This window comes from Panthera leo, chromosome C2 (assembly GCF_018350215.1).
Source record: "Panthera leo isolate Ple1 chromosome C2, P.leo_Ple1_pat1.1, whole genome shotgun sequence".
NCBI lineage: Eukaryota > Metazoa > Chordata > Mammalia > Carnivora > Felidae > Panthera > Panthera leo.
The window spans coordinates 64,949,773-64,971,335 of NC_056687.1; the positions used below are offsets into that span (position 1 = coordinate 64,949,773).

At 43.5% G+C, this 21,563-nt stretch overlaps 1 protein-coding gene across 2 annotated transcripts in view; it reads left to right on the forward strand.

The window, feature by feature from the left end:
• The window catches only part of UPK1B (uroplakin 1B), a 29,882-nt gene extending 12,179 nt beyond the window's left edge, over positions 1-17,703 (forward strand). The window contains exons 3-8 of one of the 2 annotated variants that reach the window (XM_042955441.1): positions 704-904; positions 3,293-3,367; positions 4,315-4,437; positions 6,546-6,725; positions 12,881-12,929; positions 16,836-17,703. In XM_042955441.1, the coding sequence (XP_042811375.1) occupies positions 704-904; positions 3,293-3,367; positions 4,315-4,437; positions 6,546-6,725; positions 12,881-12,929; positions 16,836-17,068 (861 nt within the window). In that variant the 3' untranslated portion in view covers positions 17,069-17,703. Of the gene's footprint in view, positions 1-703; positions 905-3,292; positions 3,368-4,314; positions 4,438-6,545; positions 6,726-12,845; positions 12,930-16,835 lie in introns of both variants that reach the window. The other variant, XM_042955442.1, reaches the window with a different exon arrangement.
• Positions 17,704-21,563: the final 3,860 nt, after the last annotated feature.

Here is a 21,563-nt window from a genome sequence, read left to right on the forward strand (position 1 = left end):
CACACACTTCAGTGTTTCTTTCCTATTTCGCCTTGATTTGATTTGCATGGAACAGTGCTGTTAAGGCTGTTGGGGACAGATGTTTGCATTTACTTGTCCTTATCACACAGAGGCCAGTACCAGGATGGGAGAGTGGCTCAGAGGTCAGGCTGTGTGGGCTCTGTGTGCTGACAGAGCGCTTGAGAGTCACGATCTCTGGGTCTTGGCCCGGCCCTGCCTCTGACTCCATGACTCTGGACAAGTTATCAGCTTTCAAGGACAAGGTCCCTCATCAATAAAATGCAGAGGGTGGGAAAGATAACCACCAAGGTCACTTCCAGCTCTAATGCTCAGTGCCAGACAAAGACTAGTCTAAATATTATAATCCAGGAATTGGGACGAAGGACCGTGGGAGTAGGGGTGGGAGGTTCTGTTCATACAAGATGTTGTTTGAGTGGTTCATGCCCCACAGACTTTAGATGGTCTGAAATTGCCTGGGTCTTTCCCCCAAATAGCAGTAAGACAGTGACAGGTGGGAGGAGGCATACATCCTAGTAATAGGATGGAAGGAGCAGTTTGATTTTCTGGCGATGAGTCTCACTTCATTGCTTTGAGCCTATGCAGAGATGGAGTTAGACTCTCTTACTAACCCCTCCCCACACTTTTGCATCCCTTTTCCAACGCTGTTGCACTATCAGCCTGACAGAATGCCCTCTGCCCCCAGATGTGCGGCATCGCCCTGACTGCAGAGTGCATCTTCTTTGTATCCGACCAGCATAGCCTCTACCCGCTGCTTGAAGCCACTGACAATGATGACATCTATGGGGCAGCCTGGATTGGCATGTTTGTTGGCATCTGCCTCTTCTGCCTGTCCGTTCTAGGCATTGTAGGCATCATGAAGTCCAACAGGAAAATTCTTCTGGCGGTGAGAGCTTAAAACTCTACGGTTGCCTCCTGGGCCAATTTCGATGGATTCTTTTCTTCTTCCCTGAGCATAGTGATTTGGCTTTTAGTGGGCTAAGTGGGAGCAGAGAGAGACAGGTAAGGGGAGAGAAGGAGGAAACACTCTCCCTGCAGCGAAGCTTGACCATTTTGGGGGCAAAGATGCCCTCCACTATTTCAAGTCCAGAAGATTCCAGTACAGAGAACCCAAAGGAGAGAAACCTGATGGTGACCCTGTTGAGTATTTTCCAGATCTGTGCTTCTCCAACCAGCTACAGCCAGTGGGTTCAGCCAGGAGCTACATAGGCCAAAGCAGAGACAGAGTGAGAATTTGATGATTAGAGTTTTTCTCTTGACAACAAGTAGTTTAAAGTATTATTTTAATATTAATCAGTGATATTTTAGGATATAAAATACAAAATATGCATGAATTTTTAAGAGAAAGCATGAGCTTTTTCAGAAATTTTTGAGCCCAAGGCTGATGATTTTGTATAATGACCTGCATTTCCTACATTATACATTCACTCTGCTTTTCAGGGCCCCTAGGAAACCTTGATGCACAGCACTAGAGAATTCGGCTTCAGCTCCATCTGCCTGTGGAGGCTCTAACACTGTGCACCCACAGAGAAGCTTTTGCCCCAAGCCACAGACAGTCATGCCCTCCCTTTGTAGATGGAAGCAAATTTGCAACCAGCTGAGTTAAGAACCTTTGGTATTGGGTCTAGACCTCTATTCTCTGCCCCCATGCTCAGGTCAATGGTTTCTCACACTGTGATGGGGTCCCACCCCCACTCCCCACCCTGAAATAACTCTCCTACCCAAATGCTGAAGGACCTGAGTTACATCTTTATGGAACAAGCCCAGCAACTTAAAGTGCTTGTCGGTTTACTTTTCCTGTGATCTAAACATTGTCCTGGCACCCAGGGAATGCAGAACTTTTACATTCTCTGATTCCTTTAGTGTGAGTTAAGTTCCAGGGCAAAAGCACCCACTTTTTTGGGTGGGGACAACAATGCAGGGAAAGGGAGAGGAGGGGCAGGTGTCCTCAGAGACCAGCTTCACCTGCATCCTGGTCTCACTTTGGGCCCTCCATGTATTCCTGACACAGCCAGAAGGAAACATTGTTCACCGTGCCCTGCAGAGAAAAGGAGCAGTGCCCCTTCCAAGGGGCTGACGGAGAAAACACCTGAACCCTGGGCCTCCTGTCTGGAGTGTCTCTAAGGGGTTTCTGAGCATCTCCAAGAAGAGTCATCAAGCTCTTTTTTTTCTTTCAGAGATTTTACTTTTAAGTAATTTCTACACCCAACGTGGGGCTCAAACTCACAACCCCGAGATCAAGAGTCACATGCTCTATGGACTGAGCCAGCCAGGCACCCATAACACGAAGCTCTGACAAAGAACAAGGCAGCGAATGTTTTGAGGCCTCTGAAGGTGCTCCTGCTCCAGCCAGAGCCTTTATCCAAGCTGAGTAATTAAGGCAGCAGAGGGTCCTGCTCAGAGAGCTGCCCAGCTGCCCCTGCCCAGGGAGAGAGGACCGTTTTCCTTGCCCTCCCCGACGGACACTGCAGCAGGGGACCAACAGTGAATGTGCAAGGCTGAGGAAAGCAAAGACAGACCCTCACAAATAGTTCCCATCCCTGATTCAGAGGCAACTTTCTGTTCAGATATTTTCCAGTCACAAACAGGGGCTGCATGGTGGGGAGGCATCACGTGAACACGTGCATGCATGCATGTGAGTGTGGACACACACACATGAGAGCAACACCACACAGCAAGGTCTGTTCCACTCGCCTGGCCCATAACTGGAAGGGTGGGGGTTGAGAGAAGAATGCCGGTGAAGAGCTGTGTACCTGGAGGCTGCCTGCTCCTCTCAGGACCCTTGTCAAGAGGGACAATGGATATTAAACACGATCCGGTCATCTTTTTCTGACCTTTGTAATTCTAAATTTCCAGTAAACAGTAAAGAAAATTTATCTTAATGAGGGGATTTTTGAAGCTGTATATAGTGTCCAATCCACCAAAACTCTTTTGCCAGCCATTGAACACACACAGGCACGCACACCCCAGTTCATTCTCTTGTATTTGTTTTTCTCAGTTAAAGTAGAAATATAGAATATACTGGAGTGAGAAAGCTCTGTATTCAATAGCCATTTGTTGTCTGGGGATAAGGAGAGAATTGAGCTGATTAGCACCTAGCACCTAGCACCCAGACTTGCTCCAAGCAGCTGATCAATGAAGGTTTGTTGAATAATTTCATTATTGATTAGATGGTTACACTTTGATGAATATGCTGAAAGAATATAACAATTTTTTTTAATTCTCTCTTTGGAGATACATGTAATGCTTTTTTTTTAATTTGTTTCCCTTCCAGTATTTCATTCTGATGTTTATCGTATATGGCTTTGAAGTGGCATCTTGTATCACAGCAGCAACACAACGAGACTTTGTGAGTACAATCACAAAAAGCACAGAGCAAAAATGATCACATGAATCATTGTTATCATCATAACAATATAAGAGCTGACACGTATTAAGCCCTTACACTGTACCAGGCACTCCAATATGTGCATTAATATTAAATACATAACTACTTGGGGCACCTGGGTGGCTCAGTCGGCTAAGCATCCGACTTTGCCTCAAGGTCATGATCTCACGGTGTGTGAGTTCGAGCCCCGCGTCGGGCTCTGTGCTGACAGCTCAGAGCCTGGAGCCTGCTTTGGATTCTGTGTCTTCCTCTCTCTCTGCCCTTCCCCGGCTCTCACTCTGTCTCTCTCTGTCTCAAAAATAAACATTAAAAAAATTTAAATATATAACTACTTAATCCTCATAAGAACTCTATGAAGTAGGTATTATCACTGTACTCATTTTATAGATTAAAAAAAAAAAATGAGACTTAAAAAGGTGAAGTAACTCGCCCAAGGTTACACAACTGGTAAGGGAAGGAGAAGAATCCTGAGTCCAGGCAGAGCGACTCCAGGACCCAAGCTTGTACTGTTGTGCTCTTCCCCACACTGCAGTAGCCTCTAGCCCTCCAACAGGATGGGCAATAATCCACAGCATCTAAGACTTCCTCTCAATTCAGCATCCCTCATCTCTCCTTTTCTCCATTTCCCAGTTCAAGCCACCCTACGATGCCTGCCCCCTGCCCTAGTCTCACTGGGATTTCTTTGAGGATGGTAGACTTTAAATTCCCCCTCATAAGGACTTCAGACATGCAAAGCAACCTCCCACATACACCACCCTTCTTGGTGCCTCTGAGCACAGTTTTACTCCAGCAGTTTTACTCCAGAAGATAATGTTCAGTGCCCCCAGCAACAGGCAGAGCAAATCATTTTGCTTCCTTGGGGATGAGTGTGCTAACTCTTCTTCTTGTGTTGCCTCCTCCTACCATAGTTCACGCCCAACCTCTTCCTGAAGCAGATGCTGGAGAGGTACCAAAATAATAGCCCTCCAAACAATGACGACCAATGGAAAAACAATGGAGTCACCAAGACCTGGGACAGACTCATGCTCCAGGTAATGCCTGCAGTCTTGGGGAGACTCCAGTATCCAGGTGTGAAGATGTGGTTGGAAGTGAAGTCAAAGTGTGGGGACCACAGTCTCTAGGCCGTTTCCTTCAAAAAGAGACTGGACATAGGCAAATTCATTTATTCCTCTCATCTATGCCTCTTGTGTGCACATCACTCAGTGGGACCCCAAGATCTCTATTTTATTCTCAATCCATGATGTTGATTAACTTCCATTTAGGGATAATGACATTGTTAAGAAATCTAGAGGCACATGCTGCCTCTTAGAACTCAGGCATCACCTACATTAAAAGAAAAAGTTTCCTTCTCCACACCACACTGAACTCAAGTGGCAATCATTCCCTATTTTGCTTATTTAGTACCTATGGGCTAGTCCTCCTAAGGACCATGGGGTATGAATTGATTTGAATGCCCACTTTTCTCTAACTGGCCATCATACCTTATATGCAAGTTTATCTTAAATATCATCAAAAATCCAAGTCTTTCAGAATATCCATAATCACCCCTACTGCCTTTGTAAACTTTTATCCCTACATAAACCCGAATCTGACCCAACTCTCACACTGCCCCCTCTCTCCCCTCCCCTCTACCTGCTCACAGTACGTCATCAGCAAACTCCCATATAGCCTCTGTGCCTTCTTTAATGTCTCTTTACCCTCTATCTTCTATCATTTCCTTCATTTATCTGAATATTCCTATTCCAATAATTCTTTTTACCCCATTAGAAACTCCAACTCATTGGCCACTTTTTTTACTTTCTATCACTCTTCTGACCATAGGTCACGTACTTTTTCCACTCTTTTAACAAGAACTAAGCCCTTTGAATGGAAATGGGAATGCCCACATATTTTGAAAAACCTTCTTACCAACTTTTAAAAGCCCAGTCTAAGATAATCCTGGCTCAAACTTAACCATTCTTCCCCAAAAGTCTCAGGTCAAAATGCAGGATACTTATTTCCCTTGGTGAGAGATTTTCCATAATCCAGTAGCAAAATAGGACATGCTTTAAAGACAGCTGATTTATCATCAAGTTTGTTGCGAAGTATTTATTCTAAACGTTGAGAGGGGCCTGTAGTTTTAAGTTCCTCCCTTGAAACATTTGAACAGAATTTAGAAAAAGGAAGGAAAATGATGTGAAGTATGTTTCCTCCCTTAACCTCAACTCTATCCAGATTGTGAGGACATTAGCTAAGTGTTCACTGATCTTCATTTCCTATGTAGAGACATAGCTGTGTGCCACCAGGTTTTGGTTATTTTTTTTCCCATTATTAAAGTCATACATAATTACTTTAGAAAATGTTAAAAATATAGAAATGTAAAATAAGAATTATTCCTAATTTCTTCACCACTAGAAGTTTTAATTTTCTGATTTTTGATTTGCTCATATGTCGTGAGACTAATTATAGCTCTCTCACACTGCTGTATCAAGATATTCATATTAATAATAATTAACATTTAGCAAGGGTTTACTATGGACCAGGCGTTGTACAAAACAGATTAGGTGCATTAACTAATCCTCACTGAAACTCTGAGGACCATGGGCTGTGTTAAGGAAACTAGGCCATGTTTTACAGTTAAGGAAAATGAGGCATAGGGAGTTGAACTCATCAAAGGCCATGGAGCTCATCAATAGCTAGTAAAGTAACAAATGTTGAAGTATTTTCCAACCTCTAAAATGTAAGTTATTAATACCCTCAGCTCTTGTTTGGGGAATTTTATTTTATTTTTATTTTGTTTTTTTTCTTAATTTTTTTTAACATTTATTTATTTTTTTGAGACAGAGAGAGACAGAGCATGAACGGGGGAGGGTCAGAGAGAGAGGGAGAGACATAGAATCCGAAACAGGCTCCAGGCTCTGAGCTATTGGCACAGAGCCCGATGCGGGGTTCGAACTCACAGACCATGAGATCATGACCTGAGCTGAAGTCAGATGCTCAACCGACTGAGCCACCCAGACGCCCCTGTTTGGGGAATTTTAGTAAACGCAAGATATGGTATACTTTCCGTATCTTCTTTGTCCATAAAATCTCAGTTGCTACATTGATGGCTCTAGCAAGGACCATGAAAGAGAATTTTGTATCTCTCTTCCACTGACAGGACAATTGCTGTGGTGTAAATGGTCCATCAGACTGGCAGAAATATACGTCTGCCTTCCGGACCGAAAATAATGATGCCGACTATCCCTGGCCTCGTCAGTGCTGTGTGATGGACAGTCTTAAAAAACCTCTCAACCTGGAGGCCTGCAAGCTAGGAGTGCCTGGTTACTACCACAAGCAGGTGAGTCCTCGCCACCCCAGACCGGCCAGGTTTCCTGCTCTTCATGAGGGAAATACTGCTTAACTGTAGGTAATAGTCTCTCATAAAGAATTCTGCATCCTTTTTCCTAAACCTTTTGTCAACTATTTCCTTCTCTGGTAGTAAAATATGGATGCTAAGATTAGCAGGGTGATCTGGGAAAATCTGCATATTAAAAGAATTGACAGAACATGAGAATTGCAATAACAAAGTCCAACTTTTTTAAATGCAAACTATTTGCACAATGTACAGAATTGGTGTTTCGATTTTTTTTAACATTTATTTTTGAGAGAGAGAGAAAGAGAGAGTGAGAGAGAGCATGAGCAGAGGAGGGACAAGAGAGAGGGAGACACAGAATCTGAAGCAGGCTCCCAGCTCTGAGCTGTTAGCACAGAGCCCAAGGCGGGGCTCAAACCCATGAACCAAGAGATCATGACCTGAGCCAAAGTCAGATGCTTAATCAACTGAGCCACCTAGGGACCCCTAGAACTGGTATTTCAAAAACTATTTACATTAAGCAAAGATTTGCTCTATTTTTGCAAAATGTAAATTGGAAGGGGTGTATAAAGAGAGAATGCTTTGCTAATTTCCAATGCAATGGCAATTGCTGATGGTAAATGCAGTAATTATATAACCACATTCCTTATTCAGTGATAATATAGGATAATACTTTTCTTCGTGTTTATTTTTTTATTTTGAGAGAGAGAGAGAGAAAGCTAGCATGTGAGTGGGGGAGGGGGAGAGAGAGAGAGAGAGAGAGAGAGAGAGAGAGAGAGAGAGAGAATCCCAAGCAGGCTCCACCCTGTCAGCTTGAAGCCCAACATGGGGCTCAATCTCATGAACCATGAGATCATGACCTAAGCCAAAATCAAGAGTCAGTGGCTTAACCAACTAAGCCACCTAAGTTCCCCTAGGATAGTCTTAATAAAATATTAGATTGGTGATTTGGTTACAGATGGTTTTTGAGTAAGTGTTTCCAGCCTGATGAGAATGATATAATGATCCTGAAAACTAATATTTATTGAGTACTTACTAAAGCCAGACACTGTTCCAAGTACCATATGTATATTAACTTGTTTAAAGATCAAAGGTAGGGGGCACCTGGGTGGCTCAGTTCGTTGAGCGTCTGACTTTGGCTCAGATCGTGATGTTACAGTCCATGGGTTCAAGCCCCACATCAGGCTCTGTGCTGACAGCTCAGAGCCTGCAGCCTGCTTCAGATTCTGTGTCTCCCTCTCTCTCTGCCCCTCCCCTGCTCACTCTCGCACATGCACACTCTCTCTCTGTCTCTCAAAAAGAAATAAAAACGTTAAAAAAAAGTAGGCACCATTATGATTCTTACTTTAGGGATGAGGAACTAAGATGTAGAGATATAAGAAGTACCTAGCCCAAGGTCACTCAGCTAGTAAATGGTTGAATCAGGATTCATACCCCAGCAGTCTAGTTCCGGAGCCTAGACTGTAAGCCAAGAAAGAATTTGGAAATATTCCCAAATAGCCCAACGCGAATCCTCATATCATTGTAGCCAGCCTCTGAAAGGTTTATACTGCTTTGCGAGTTACCATTTTGAGGAAAGTTGGTTGTGTGCCAGTTTGTTAAATAATTTGAGAAATGTCAGACTCCTTAGTCTGGCAGTAAATAATGCAATGTGCACATTTAGAATGAAGGACACTGTACAGCTGATCATCATCCCACATCTGGAAGGGTGCCTGGACTGGGATTGGATGCATTAATCCGGAAAAGGACGTAGGAGTGATGTAGATTATTTTGCAGAGTCCTTCAAAGCAACCCTTATTTAGCTTTTGAGCAGCATTGTTTTAGTGTCATTTTAATCAGGTACATTCAGACTGCTCTAAAGATTCAATTTATTCCTTATAATCGCAATATGCAATATAATTTTCACTCTCAGGAGTAATAAAATGCTTTCCATATTTCAACCTTGGCACTGACCCTCACAAACATATCTTGATTGGACTGTAATTACATAGAAATTATATCATCTCTGTGAGAGAGACAGAAAGGGGTATTTGCCCTCAGATAATCAGTTTATCTCCCTAGGACATGTGATGTTCTAGTAGGGAGGGACCTTCACTCGAGTTTTGACAACCCTTCTCACATTCTCCCTTTCGGTTCCTTGGCCTCACCTGTCCTTAACATTTCCATCGCCTTACCCACCCACCAGCTACACCACAGCTACAAACTCATCATCACGCAACCCTACTCTCCTGCCAAATTCCTGGACCTGAAATTCTTCTCTCTGTCCCCGTCTCTAACTTCCTTCTGTCTCTAACTCCCCGTGCTCCTACTTTCTCAATCTCACTCATTCTTCACTCTCGACAAAGTTCTTATATTCTAATCCTTTCCACTTCTCCCCCTCCTGGTCCTCCAGATTCCCACACACCACAATCCTTTCCACGTTATAAGTCCTGCTAATTCTCCTATAGCAATCCCTTTCCACAAAGGAAAATATGCCACCCAGTACTTCATACACTGTACTTCTGTCATTGCAGTTGACATATGACATATCGTAAGTATTTTTTCACAAGGTTCCTTTTTTCTGAGTCCCCTTGAGGACCATGCATTACTCCATTCTGTGTCTCCAGTGCCCCACAGGCTGCCTGGCACAATGCAGGCATTGGGGAATGTTTGGTGGGTGGTTGGTTGAAGAGATAAATGACTCTTTTTCATATCCATATTGTGGCTTTTCGAAATCTGCATAAATGAAGGCTAACAAAATTAGGGATGTCATCATAAGTGTGGTGATAATAGAAATCAACCAGGGCACCTGGGGGGCTCAGTCGGTTCAGTGTCTGACTCTTGATCTCAGCTCAGGTCATGATCTCGCAGTTCGTGAGTTTGAACCCCATGTCGTGCTCTGCGATGACAGCACAGAGCCTGCTTGGGATTCTCTTTCTGCCCTTTTTCTCTCTCCCTCTCTCGCTCTTTCTTCCCTCTCTCTCTCTCTCTCTCAAAATAAACTTAAAAAAATAAATAAGTAAACCAGAATTTCACATAGCATGTAAGATGCAGGTATATGTATTCTTACTCATGCTCCAACTGCCCTAGAAACGCTACGCGCTATCTAATCACTATACCTCAAGAACATTATCACAGAACTAAGGAAGACCAAAGTAAGCACCACTACAATGATAAAAAGGCATCATGAAAAGGCACTAAATAAGAAGAGGTGAAAAACCTGGGGCTTTTGTCTGTGAGTTCCATGAGAACAATACCCATGTCTGTCTTGTCACTGCTGAATGTCCAGCCCAGTGCCTGGCACCTGACATAAGTGGGCTTTTGTACATGTTAGGACAAAATGTCCAGGAATGTCAGGAGGATCAGTGAGTAATGGATACAGGAGTGTTTGTGAACTATTGTGTCACGAATGATATTGTCATAATCATCTCTTCGTATCATGTTCCATTCATTCTATCAATGTTTATTGGGTGCCTATTTTGTGCCAGGCACTTGTGCTGGGTTCTAGAGATTCAACAATGAGCACAATAAGATCCCTGCCCTCCAGAGCTTACACTGTAGTATGGGAGGCACCAAACAAGTTACCAAGTAAATACATGATACGTTCCAGGTAGTGATAAATGCCATAGACAGAAATAAAGCAGGGTAGGTATATAAGGAATGATAGGGTTTTTTTTCTCTATGGTGGTCAGGAAAGGCTTTGTTGAGATAGTATCTGCATAGAGTTCTGAATTAAGTGAGGAAATGAGACCTTGACTTAAAGAAGATTGGGGAAGAGAGTTCTAAGGAAAAGAAGCAGCAAGTGCAAAGGCTCTGAAGTGGGAGCATTCTTAGCTTTTTAAATTTTTTTAGTTTATTCATTTTGGAAAGAGAGAGAGCGAGCACAAACAGTGGAGTGGCAGAGAGAGAAGGAGAGACACAGAATCTTAAGCAGGCTTCAGGCTCTGAGGTGTCAGCACAGAGCCCGACGCAGGGCTCAAACCCATAACTGTGAGATCATGAGGTGAACTGAAGTCAGAGACTTAACCTACTGAGCCACCCAGGCACCCCTGTTAGCATTTTAGAGGAACACCAAGGACATCAGCATGGCAAGGCCAGAATGAGTGGAGGAGTAGAAGGCAAGGATGATCTAGGATTTGTAGGGCTTGAATCTGCAGGGAAGGATCCCCCTTAGGAAAAAAAAAACTGAAAATACGCATACAAAATTAGGTGCAGGGCCTTGAAATGGTCTTGCAAGTAAGCAGCCCTGAAGCTTAAGCTCATTAGCTTTGCAGGGAAACAGCTTCTGGTAGAGGAAGCTGGGGTCATAGAGGCAGAGCCGCATCAGAGAGTATCCCGCAGGCCATTGCGAGGACTCAGAATTTCATTTTAAGGGTGGCGGAGAGCCATTTCTTTGGAGCAGGGATTTGAAGTTATCTGATTTATGTTTTATAAGCATCCCTCTGGCACTATATAAAGGTAAGTAGGATGCCAACAGTAGGCTCAGGCCTCAGGGAGACCAATTAAGAGGCCATTGTAGTAATTCTGGTGTGAGACCATAGTGGACCAAAGTGTCAGCAGGAGTTAGTAAGTGTTTGAATTTGAGATATAGTTTTTAAAGTTTATGTATTATGTATTTTGAGAGGGGGGAAACCAGTGGGGGAGGGGCAGAGAGAGAGATGAAGAGAGAGAGAGAGAGAGAGAGAGAGAGAGAGAGAGAGAGAATCCCAAGCAGACTCCATGCTTCCAGTGCAAAGCCCAACACGGGGCTCACACCCACAAATCGTGAGATCATGACCCGAGGCAAAGAGTCAGACACTTAACTGACTGAGCCACCCAGGTGTCCCTGAGATATATTTTAAGAGTAGACCCAGGCTGGCTCAGTTGGAAGAGTATGCTACTCTTGATCTCAGGGTTGTAGGTTTGAGCCCCATGTTGGGTGTAGAGATTGCTTAAAAATAAAATCTTAAAAAAAATAAAATAAAATAAAATAAAGTAGACCCAAAAGGTTTTGCCTGCGTATTTGATGTTGGATAAGAGAAGAACAGTTAAAGATAATTCAATTTTTTTACTTGAGCATGTAGTTGAATGCAGACGTCTGTAATATAGAGAAGAGTAAATGGAGAAAATAGAGGTACTTAGCAAAGGCAGGGTGCGTAAGTGGGTTAACAAGGGACTGGAGCAGGGTCCGAAAAGATGGAACGTTAAACGGTCACCTATAGCCACTGGGCAGGGCCTAAACTTCAAGGTCAGCCTTTGGAGAGCATTTCACTCTGGACATGAAAGTCCACGGAATCATCTGGCGATTGCATTTCCTAGACTTCTCCCAGGGCTTTAGCATGGGTCACTCAGAGGGCAGCCCTAGCCCCACGTGTGTGTATTACTCCTGCAACTTCGCATGGTGATGGAACAGAGTGTGCCAAATATACAAACTTTCTGGATTATGGCATGCATGAATGAATGATTTGATTAATAAAAAATGAATCATTTGCACGCACACATGGCTTTTTCAAGCCCTCACTAGAATCCAATAAAGATATGTTGAAACATAGTGTCAAATGAAAGCATGAAACAGGACTTCTTTCAATGCTTAAAAAAAAACAACTCTGATTTTCATAGATTAGAAGCAGTTTTCTTTAAGAATAAACAGGGGTGCCTGGGTGGCTCAGTCGGTTTAAGCGTCCGACTTTGGCTCAGGTCATGATCTCACGGTCCGTGAATTCGAGCCCCGCGTCGGGCTCTGTGCTGACAGCTCAGAGCCTGGAGCCCATTTCAGATTCTGTATCTCCCTCTCTCTCTGCCCCTCCCCTGTTCATGCTCCGTCTCTCTCTGTCTCAAACATAAATAAACGTTAAAAAAAAAATTTTTTTTAAAAATGTCAGACTAAAATAGCAGCACCTTTGTTAGACTGAGTGATAAAGACACAAAATAATGTGATATAGAGTAGCTGTTGAACAGAATTATTTCTATCCCCTCGGCAGAGCCCTGTTAATACCTGGATGTCCACGGGGATGTTGAAATAGCCTGGTTATGTTAAATTAGACTTTGGAAGAGTATTGATACAAATAGATATCTGCTTTTCCCCCATCTCTTACATCTTTCTCTCTGGTTCCTCTCACACCCATGTGGGATCACCTGCCCCTCCAGGGCTGCTACGAACTCATCTCTGGACCGATGAACAGACATGCCTGGGGGGTTGCCTGGTTTGGATTTGCCATTCTCTGCTGGACTGTGAGTATTTCCCTGCACAAGTTAAGGAGAGGACTTGAGATTAACCCCTGGTTAATCCAGCCACACTAGACAGTCTGGAAACAAAACCTTGGACCTGAGGGCTAGTCAGGACCAGACCAAGGACAGTGGATTCCCCTGACAAGTGGGTGTTTATATCCCCTACCAGGGAAGAGATGTGCCCTACTAGCCACATCCTTCTTCAGGCTGATGGGGAAGCATTTGCCTGCCCTTCCGGCTCTCTAGATCTCATGAATTCATTATAAATACCAAACACTGTCAGCTCCCTAGATGGCTCCTGCCCAGCACTGATCTGCGTTTGCTCCTTCCAAAGAGCTGCCTCCTCCAGGCTCACCTCATCTACTTTATGTGATGTTCATGCAACAGAAAGGTAGGGCAGTGGTTCTCAGCCCTGGCTGCACATTAAAACTTCCTGGGAAAGCTCGGGGAAAAGAAACTATGCATGAGCCCCAAACTCTGAGATTCTGATTCAGTGGATCTAGGGGCAGGACCCAGGCATTTTAAAAAAAAAAAAATTTTTTTTTCCACATAATTCTAATTTGCTGTCAGAATTTAGAGCCACTCATTGCATTCAGGAAGAAGTTCTAAACTTTTGGTTTCAGAACCCCTTCACACTCTCAAAAATTACTGAGGACTCCAGCAAGCTTTTATTTATGGGGGCTATATCTATTTATAGTTACGCTATTAGAAATTAACACAGAATTTTAAAAAATACTTATTAATTCATTTAAAGTAACAATAATAAACTGATTACATGTTACTGTTAACAATATATTTTTGTGAAAAAAGTGCCTATTTTCTAAAACAAAAACAATGAGAAAAGTAGCATTGTTTTACATTTTTAAAAGTATCTTCGGTGTCTGGTTTTAATAGAAGACAGCTGGGTTCTCATATTTGCTTCTTCACTTCCTCTGTTATAGTATATTGCTTAGGTTGAAGGATTTTAAGAAAATCCATCCTCACACTGATAGGTAGTGAAAAAACCAAGAATGTTTTGATAGCCTTATCTAAACGTAATCGTGAATATTCTTTGATATTACACAAAGCTTGACAACTAGTAGTTTTTAAACATTAGTTGCAACGTGGATTCTAAAATTATGTCAACAAACTTTTCAGACTGTTATATTAAAATAGGTTACATCAATTTGTCTTGAAATTTGCATATGTCATTTACCCGTTCGTGATTCTATTAACAACATGCATCGGTTATTTGGGAAAATATTGGTTCACTGTGTTATGCTGATCTTCCAAATGTAGGCTGAATTCTCTATGCAACCAATAAATCACATTCATTGTTATTGCCATATTGGAAAGGACCTTAAGCATGGGGGTGCTATGGGCCCATCATGACAGAAACAAGTTTCCTGAGTTTTGCTTGAGTGCCCAAATTTATCACTGGCAACAAGTATTGTCAGTTGTTTTCCTCAAAGTGACAGACTCACTTTGTAAAATTTTGAGACAATGTCTGCCAAACATCCAATCTGAATAACTGTAGCTTGTCTATTATTAGTCATTTTTTCAAGTAAAAGTCATGTTGCATGAAAAAATGGCTGGTTTAGTATACAACTCAATTACACAAGTGCTTTGCCTTCAGACAACCATCAGGTTTCACTATGCAACAAACTGTTTTGTGCATACTTTGTTTCAAGAATATTAAAAAGATGTATATTCAAAGGTGAACACTTAATAAAATTAGTAATTCTTACTGCTTCACCAAAAACAACCTTAAAATTCTAAAACTCTAAATCTCTTAAGTCTGCCTTTTTTTTTTTTACTGCAAGTACACAGCAGTGAAGAATACACTGACTACTAACACAGTTTAGTGCCTCTAACTTAAATCCTGCTAAGATGCCAGCAGTTTTACTTTCCACTGCTTTGCATCATCAGTACAAATGTGAAAACAGTAAAAAGGGCAAAAAAAAAAAAAAAGTCTTAACACTGTTATGCAAAAGGTCTTGACCTCATGGACACCCACAAGGGTCCCTTGGGTGGTTATGCACCACACTTTAGGAAATGCTGGGTTTGGGGTGAGAAGCTGAGTGAGGCAGGCAGGAAGGGAAAATCATTTCCTCTGAGAAGTCATCGGTGGTCCCTCACCCACGCTCAGGAACTCCCACAACACTCTGCACACACCTCTGTCATGTAATGGTCACTCTACTACAATGTATTTGTCTCCGCCAAAAGCCTGGGAACCAGCAGCTTCTGTATCCCCAGTGCTTAGCAGAGCACATGGCATGTGCTTGATACTTTGTTGAATGAATGAAAAATTTTAACAATGAAGTTCCTATTCAGCCATGCTAGCAGGAACTGTGGGATAATGTTTAAAGGCTCTCAAGGACCTTAAAACTCCAGACCAGTTAAAAACCCTTGACATTTCCACAAGCCTCAAATGGACTCTGAATCTAGGAAGCCCCCCTGAATGAAATTCAAAAGAGGGAAGGGAAGGAAACCAAGTGTAGTGAGGACCTGCTATGGACAAGGTGTCATATCCAATGCTTTTAGCATTAAATCCCTAGAATAATAGCTAGGTAGGTAGCCAGTCTCCTTGGTTAAGTTCCTCACTCTCTCAGTCTCTTCACTGGGTTCTGGAAACACTCAGTGGAGTTATATGCGCAGCACTCACGACAGTGTCTGATGTGTAGTACGTAGTCAATAAACATCAGACATTAGCAGTAATGCTATTTTATGATCTCATTCCATCTTCTAACTTGGGGGGTAGGTGCAGAAGATGGTACTATCTCTACTTTCCAAGTGTAGGGAGGGAGGAGCAGAGCTGCAGAAGAACCCAGATATTCCAGCCCCTTGCCTGAGTCAAATGCCTTGAGTTCTGTGGCATTCTGCAGGGGAGGCCGTACCAGGTCATAAGCATTTTTGGGAAAAGAGGGAGTCCTGTGGGAGGAGAGGTTCAATAGTAGAAGGTAAGAAAATTGTACCTCCAAATGGTACATACGAGAAATAGGAAGCCACTGGAGGGTCATTAGCCCTGATGGGAAGAAGAAAGGATTTCCCCAGGGGGGCTAGTTTAGCACAGAGGTGAGAGGAGCAATCCCAGAAGACGGCAAGTCTGGGTGCAGTTTGGGACAGGGAGGTGGGAAATGGGGAAGGTGTGTCCGAGTGGCAGGATAGTTACATCTGCCCCATGAGGTGTTGTTTGTTTGTTTGTTTTTAGTTTATTTGCTTATTTACTAAGAGAGAGAGAGAATGCAAGCAGGGGAGGGGCAGAGAGGGAAAGAGAGAATCCCAAGCAGGCTCCATGCTGCCAACGTGATCTCAAGAACTGTTAGATAGTGACCTGAGCCAAAATCAAGAGCCGGTCGCTTAGCAGACTGAGCCACCCTGGTGTCCCTGCCCCACGAGGTTTCTTAAGGTGAGATTACTCTTAAAAATTCAGCATCATCTAAGCCTGAGTGAACCTAACATCCTTTTTTTTTTCTTCTTCAATATATGAAGTTTATTGTCAGATTGGTTTCCATACAACACCCAGTGCTCATCCCAAAAGGTGCCCTCCTCAATACCCATCACCCAACCTCCCCTCCCTCCCACCCCCCATCAACCCTCAGTTTGTTCTCAGTTTTTAGCAGTCTCTTATGCTTTGGCTCTCTCCCACTCTAACCTCTTTTTTTTTTTTTTCTTCCCCTCCCCCATGGGTTTCTGTTAAGTTTCTCAGGATCCACATAAGAGTGAAACCATATGGTATCTGTCTTTCTCTGTATGGCTTATTTCACTTAGCATCACACTCTCCAGTCCCATACACGTTGCTACAAAGGGCCATATTTCGTTCTTTCTCATTGCCATGTAGTACTCCATTGAACCTAACATCCTTTTCCCCCCAAGTATGAGATGTTTCTAAAACAATTCCTTATTTATTTTTTGGCCTTTCTATTCTAGTTTTGGGTTCTCCTGGGTACCATGTTCTACTGGAGCAGAATCGAATATTAAGAATGAAGTGTCACCATTATACCACCTTCCTCCAGCGACTCTGGACCGCGTGCTGCAAGCTTGCTTTCCCAGTATATATCTCACATCTGAGCCCTGAGGGGATGTGTGCATTCTTACTCAAATTACCAAGTCAGTTGGTGTGGTGTTCCTCTGAGCTCTCAGCCTCTCAAAATTCTCACTAGTGTTTTCAGCTTGGTCTGGGGTTCTGCGACATTTTTATACATGGTAGGAAAAGGAGACTTTAGAAAGACGGTAACTACTTCCACCCCTGTTTATGTTTAATTTGGGGGCATAAAGACATCCACAGGAACCTGTGATATTGCAGTAAGCCCAAGTCTGTATTTGGAAGGCAAATATTTCTCACTGCTTTCTAAAAGAGACTTCCAAAGGCTTTTATTCAAGTCAAATTTGCACAGGTGGGAGAACTAAGGAAAAGTTGGCCTTTGTTCTATGGCCTTTGTCCTTTGGTGTCTTTGGCCTTTGTTCTATGGTGTCTCCCATCTACGCAGACTCATGTGATTCCCTTAATGCCAACTTAGGACACCTTTATTCTCCAGGACAATATCCAACCTTGAGTTAATAGTGGTTGAAACTTCCTCTCAGACACAGCAGAGTGACATGTTGTGTATTAAGCTCAGTTCTCCCATGAAAAGTATATGGACTTTTGGGGACAAAGAAGGGGCTTGTCACATATTCACCCATGTCAACTTTTAAAACACCTTTCAAACAAGAGAGGAGCAAGCTGGCTATTAGCTACATGATTTATGGTGATTTCTGTTACTGTCAAAATATTCCTCTTCTGAACTGTTTCTATTTGTGGTCCTGAAAGAAATTCTTATAATTCAATATTTGTTTGTCTAGTCTTATAAATAAAGAAGGCTTTTAAATATGTTCACCTTGTTTTGTGTTTACCCATGGCATAATTGGTCATATACAAGTATAACAAAATGAGTGGACCAACCGCAGAGCCTTTTAGGCTCATGGGAATTAAAGTGTAGGAGATGGAAAATGCAATAGGGTGAGGTTTCCTGCTGGATACTCTGTAACCCTGCTGTGCAGTTAAATGGTTGGAACTTCTAAATTTACTTTCACTTTTCACTCCTGCTGCACTTAGCCCAATAGCAGTGATGGAGCTCCAGCTCTTCAATCCTTTTCTTCTACAAAGGAAGCATCTCAAACTTCCAACTGCTGAACTGTGTCCCCTAGGAAGGAAATGTATGTTTCCTTCATGGTCTTACTCGCAGATGACTCACAGAGTGCCCTGATCTCATGCCCCGGCCAGGTTCTGGTGAGTTGGGCTGAGCCCTGGGATGCAGGGCGGGGGGCGGGGGAAGAGAGGAGTGCCTTCGCCATGTACCTGCTGGTAAAACTGGGGTGACAGCCTGATACTTAATTCCCAGGATAGGGGACCAAAGGCTCATGTCCTGATGCCCAACTGGCTTGCCCTCCCCTGCCTCACCTTATATCTCCAGGAGAGTGCTTGGGATGTCAGGATAAATGACACCTGTATTTGGCTGAGATTCTCTCCATGGTCTTTTAGAAGAAAGAGAGGGAAGGACCTCACTCTGGGGAAAGTTTTGAAATGCCTCTCTCATGTGTTCCGATACCTTTTGCTTCTAGTGCTAACCAGGTTTTCCAGTGCCCTCACGCTCTCTGCTGACCGAGCAAATTCTGCCCCAAACCACTCCTGACTTTCCCTCTAGGGCTTCATGCTCCAAAAATCTACCTACAAAATTTCATTCTTCTTGTGATTTGATCTCTTCTAGGTTAAGGGAAAGCTTTGTACAGACTAATTCATACTAAGGAGTGAATGACAGCTAGTTCCCACTCCCTTAATCTCTATGTGGATTTTTCAGTGATAACTGAAAATGATTTCTAGTTGGTAAAAATCCAAGGCAGCTGTGGGAACAGGAAAGAGCTGTTGTGGGGCAAGATGGCCCGCCTGCTGCTCTCTAAATCTTACCTCCTGCCTTCTCTACCAAGAATTAACTAGAAAGAGAACAGGCCTTCAGTTAGTAAGTGCCCCTTGTCACCTCTCCAGCTAGCCTTCTACCTGGAGCCTCAGCCTCATCTTCAGAAAAGGTGCAAATTCCACTGTGAATGTGGACAGACTTCGTTCCTCCAAAAACCAAATAAGGCCCCGAACTCAGGTACCACTACATCCAGGCCGCTAACACTCGGGTAGGACATACCCTTCAGCTGAGAGAATCCCAGGCCTGGAGACTTCTCTGCACTGGAGAAGTTCAGCCACTCGGGACTGTGCTTTGTGCCCCAGGGGTCTTCAGTTTAACCTCAGGGCAGTTTCCACTCTGCCTAGTTTGGGCCTCCACCTTTCCCCACCTTCCCCGGAAGCCCAGCCTTCCTCACTTCCTTCTGGCTTCTGGGACTGTTAGTGGGACTCACACCACCATTCAGGCCCCGGGGTGAGGCCCAGGTCCAGCCTCACCAGACCAGGGAGAGTAGGAGCACCTGGATCTGGGGAGCTGGCAGGCTGCTGGGCTCAAGACCCACCCAGACAAACCGTCTTGAGAAATTCCCACTTCTCCAACAGTCCATGGGCCTGCTTATCAGGTACCAAAGAGCAATTACTACCTAACACCAAAAACGGGTCAGGCTAACTCTGGGGTAGGTTTCACTTGGTGGCAATGGCAGATGGGTCATCGCACTCTCTTGGTTCGCCGATTCATCCCAGGTTGTCACCCGGGCTCCTGGCATGCTGCGTACACAGAATGTTATAAAGCCCACTGCTCAGGTTTGTTAGCCCTGTAACTATTTTTCCTACATGAGCTGGAATACACAGAAACTGCTCCAATTCTAAGCAGCACATCAGATACTTCCTGGCTACCCATAAAGAGAAAGAATAGTGGTCACGTGAATTCGAAAATCCAATCTCCTCTCAAAGCTCCACCCTACGCCCCCACCCAGCCCACTGAGGAGCAGGGTTGTGGCTGAGAAACTGGAAACTGAGCTGGTTTCTTATCTCTACTGAATGACCAATTGTCTTTCTCCTTCAGAATCAAGTATTTCCTTCCTTTTGTCTTTTCTGCTTCACCACACCCAGATCCTTATCACCTTCTATACTTGAGACTCAATCAAAAAAGAAACCCAGAAAAAAAAAAAAATCCAGAGAAGACTAGTTGTAAGCTACTGAGTTTGCTTTCATGTGTGACATTTTTATCATAAGGCTTGAATGATCCCATCTGATGAGATCCACAAACATCTTGGAAAAAGGCAGCATTGCTGAGAAATGCATAGTTCCCAGACCCTTCTCCAAGCAACCCTCCCCACAATCCCCAACCAATGCCCAACACACACACACACACACACACACACACACACACACACACACACACCTACCTTTGACGGAGACAAATAACCAAATCCTGGGGTTAGAGAAAGCTTGCCATCATGCCCTACTTTCTAATGGCCTCTACCCTGGGTTCCTGCTGAAAAAGAAAACAAGAGCAGCCCAACAGTCAGAAACTGGCCTGCACTCATACCTATAAACAATCCTATCAGATGTAAACAATCTCACAGAACACCAACTTCAGATAAGGTCACATAAAATGAGGCAAAGCAAGTCCACTTCATCATTTTGTCCAAGCACAAGTACAAGGTCACTGGGCCACCTGCAAAATACCAAACACACCCAATTTGGCTAAAATAAATGACTGCTATGAGTTTACCAATTACAGCTCTATTCTCCTGCTAGTCCCTATGAATAAAATGTAGACACGCTTATAGAATTGCCCCCACTTTCTGACAATGTCCAAACGTAGAGCACACCCTGCTTGCTCGGGCCCTCCCCAAATGCCCCAACAAAACCCAAACGCCATAATAGGTTCAAACTCCCTTTTTCTAAGACACCTCATGATTCCTTATGGCGTGTTCTCCCTCACTGGGAGTCATAATCCCAACTTATTTACTGCAAAAGTGTTCCTGGGGGTCTCTGAAGGGCGTAGCCATTCCAAATAACTGTCCATCCCTCTTTCCTTTCTTGGCATATTTGTTGGTTTGTTACCATGAAGTGGTTAAGAACACAAACTCTGGAGTCAAATATCTGGCTCCAAATCCCAGCTCTGCATGACTTTGGCAATTTACTCAGCCTCTTGGAACCTGTTTCAGGAAAACAGGTCTCTCCGAAAAGGAGACTGAGAGGACTAAAATATGTCAAGTGCATTAGAATGGTAACAGGCTGTAAGAGATGCCAATAGGAAGTTATACCATAAATCTGGTCTGAAGTACTCTGCTTGGCCCATAATCCCTGGGAACATGCCAGCTAATGTCATGTTGCTTCAATTTATTATGATAAGCTTGATAATCAAATACGCAGTCCAAATTTACTGGCCCTGAAACAATAGCAATGAGTAATAGCTTTTTAGCAAAATTCCTACTCTATGGTGGAAGAATGTACTGGGGTAGTCCAGATAAGGCATTTTAATGGATACATCTCATGTACTGTATGTTATTTCTAGAACCCTAGCTACAGATGAGATCTCTGCCCTTGCTGCTATCACAGAGAAATTTCATAATCTCCTGAAAATGTGATATTCAGGGTGGGGGAACATAAGATACAGGGGTCAAGAAGAATGGATTCAAGTGACTTATCTCCTCCTCCTACCAACCTCGGTTAAGCTACTTAACTTGAATCTGTTTTTTTCTTTGCAGTACATACAT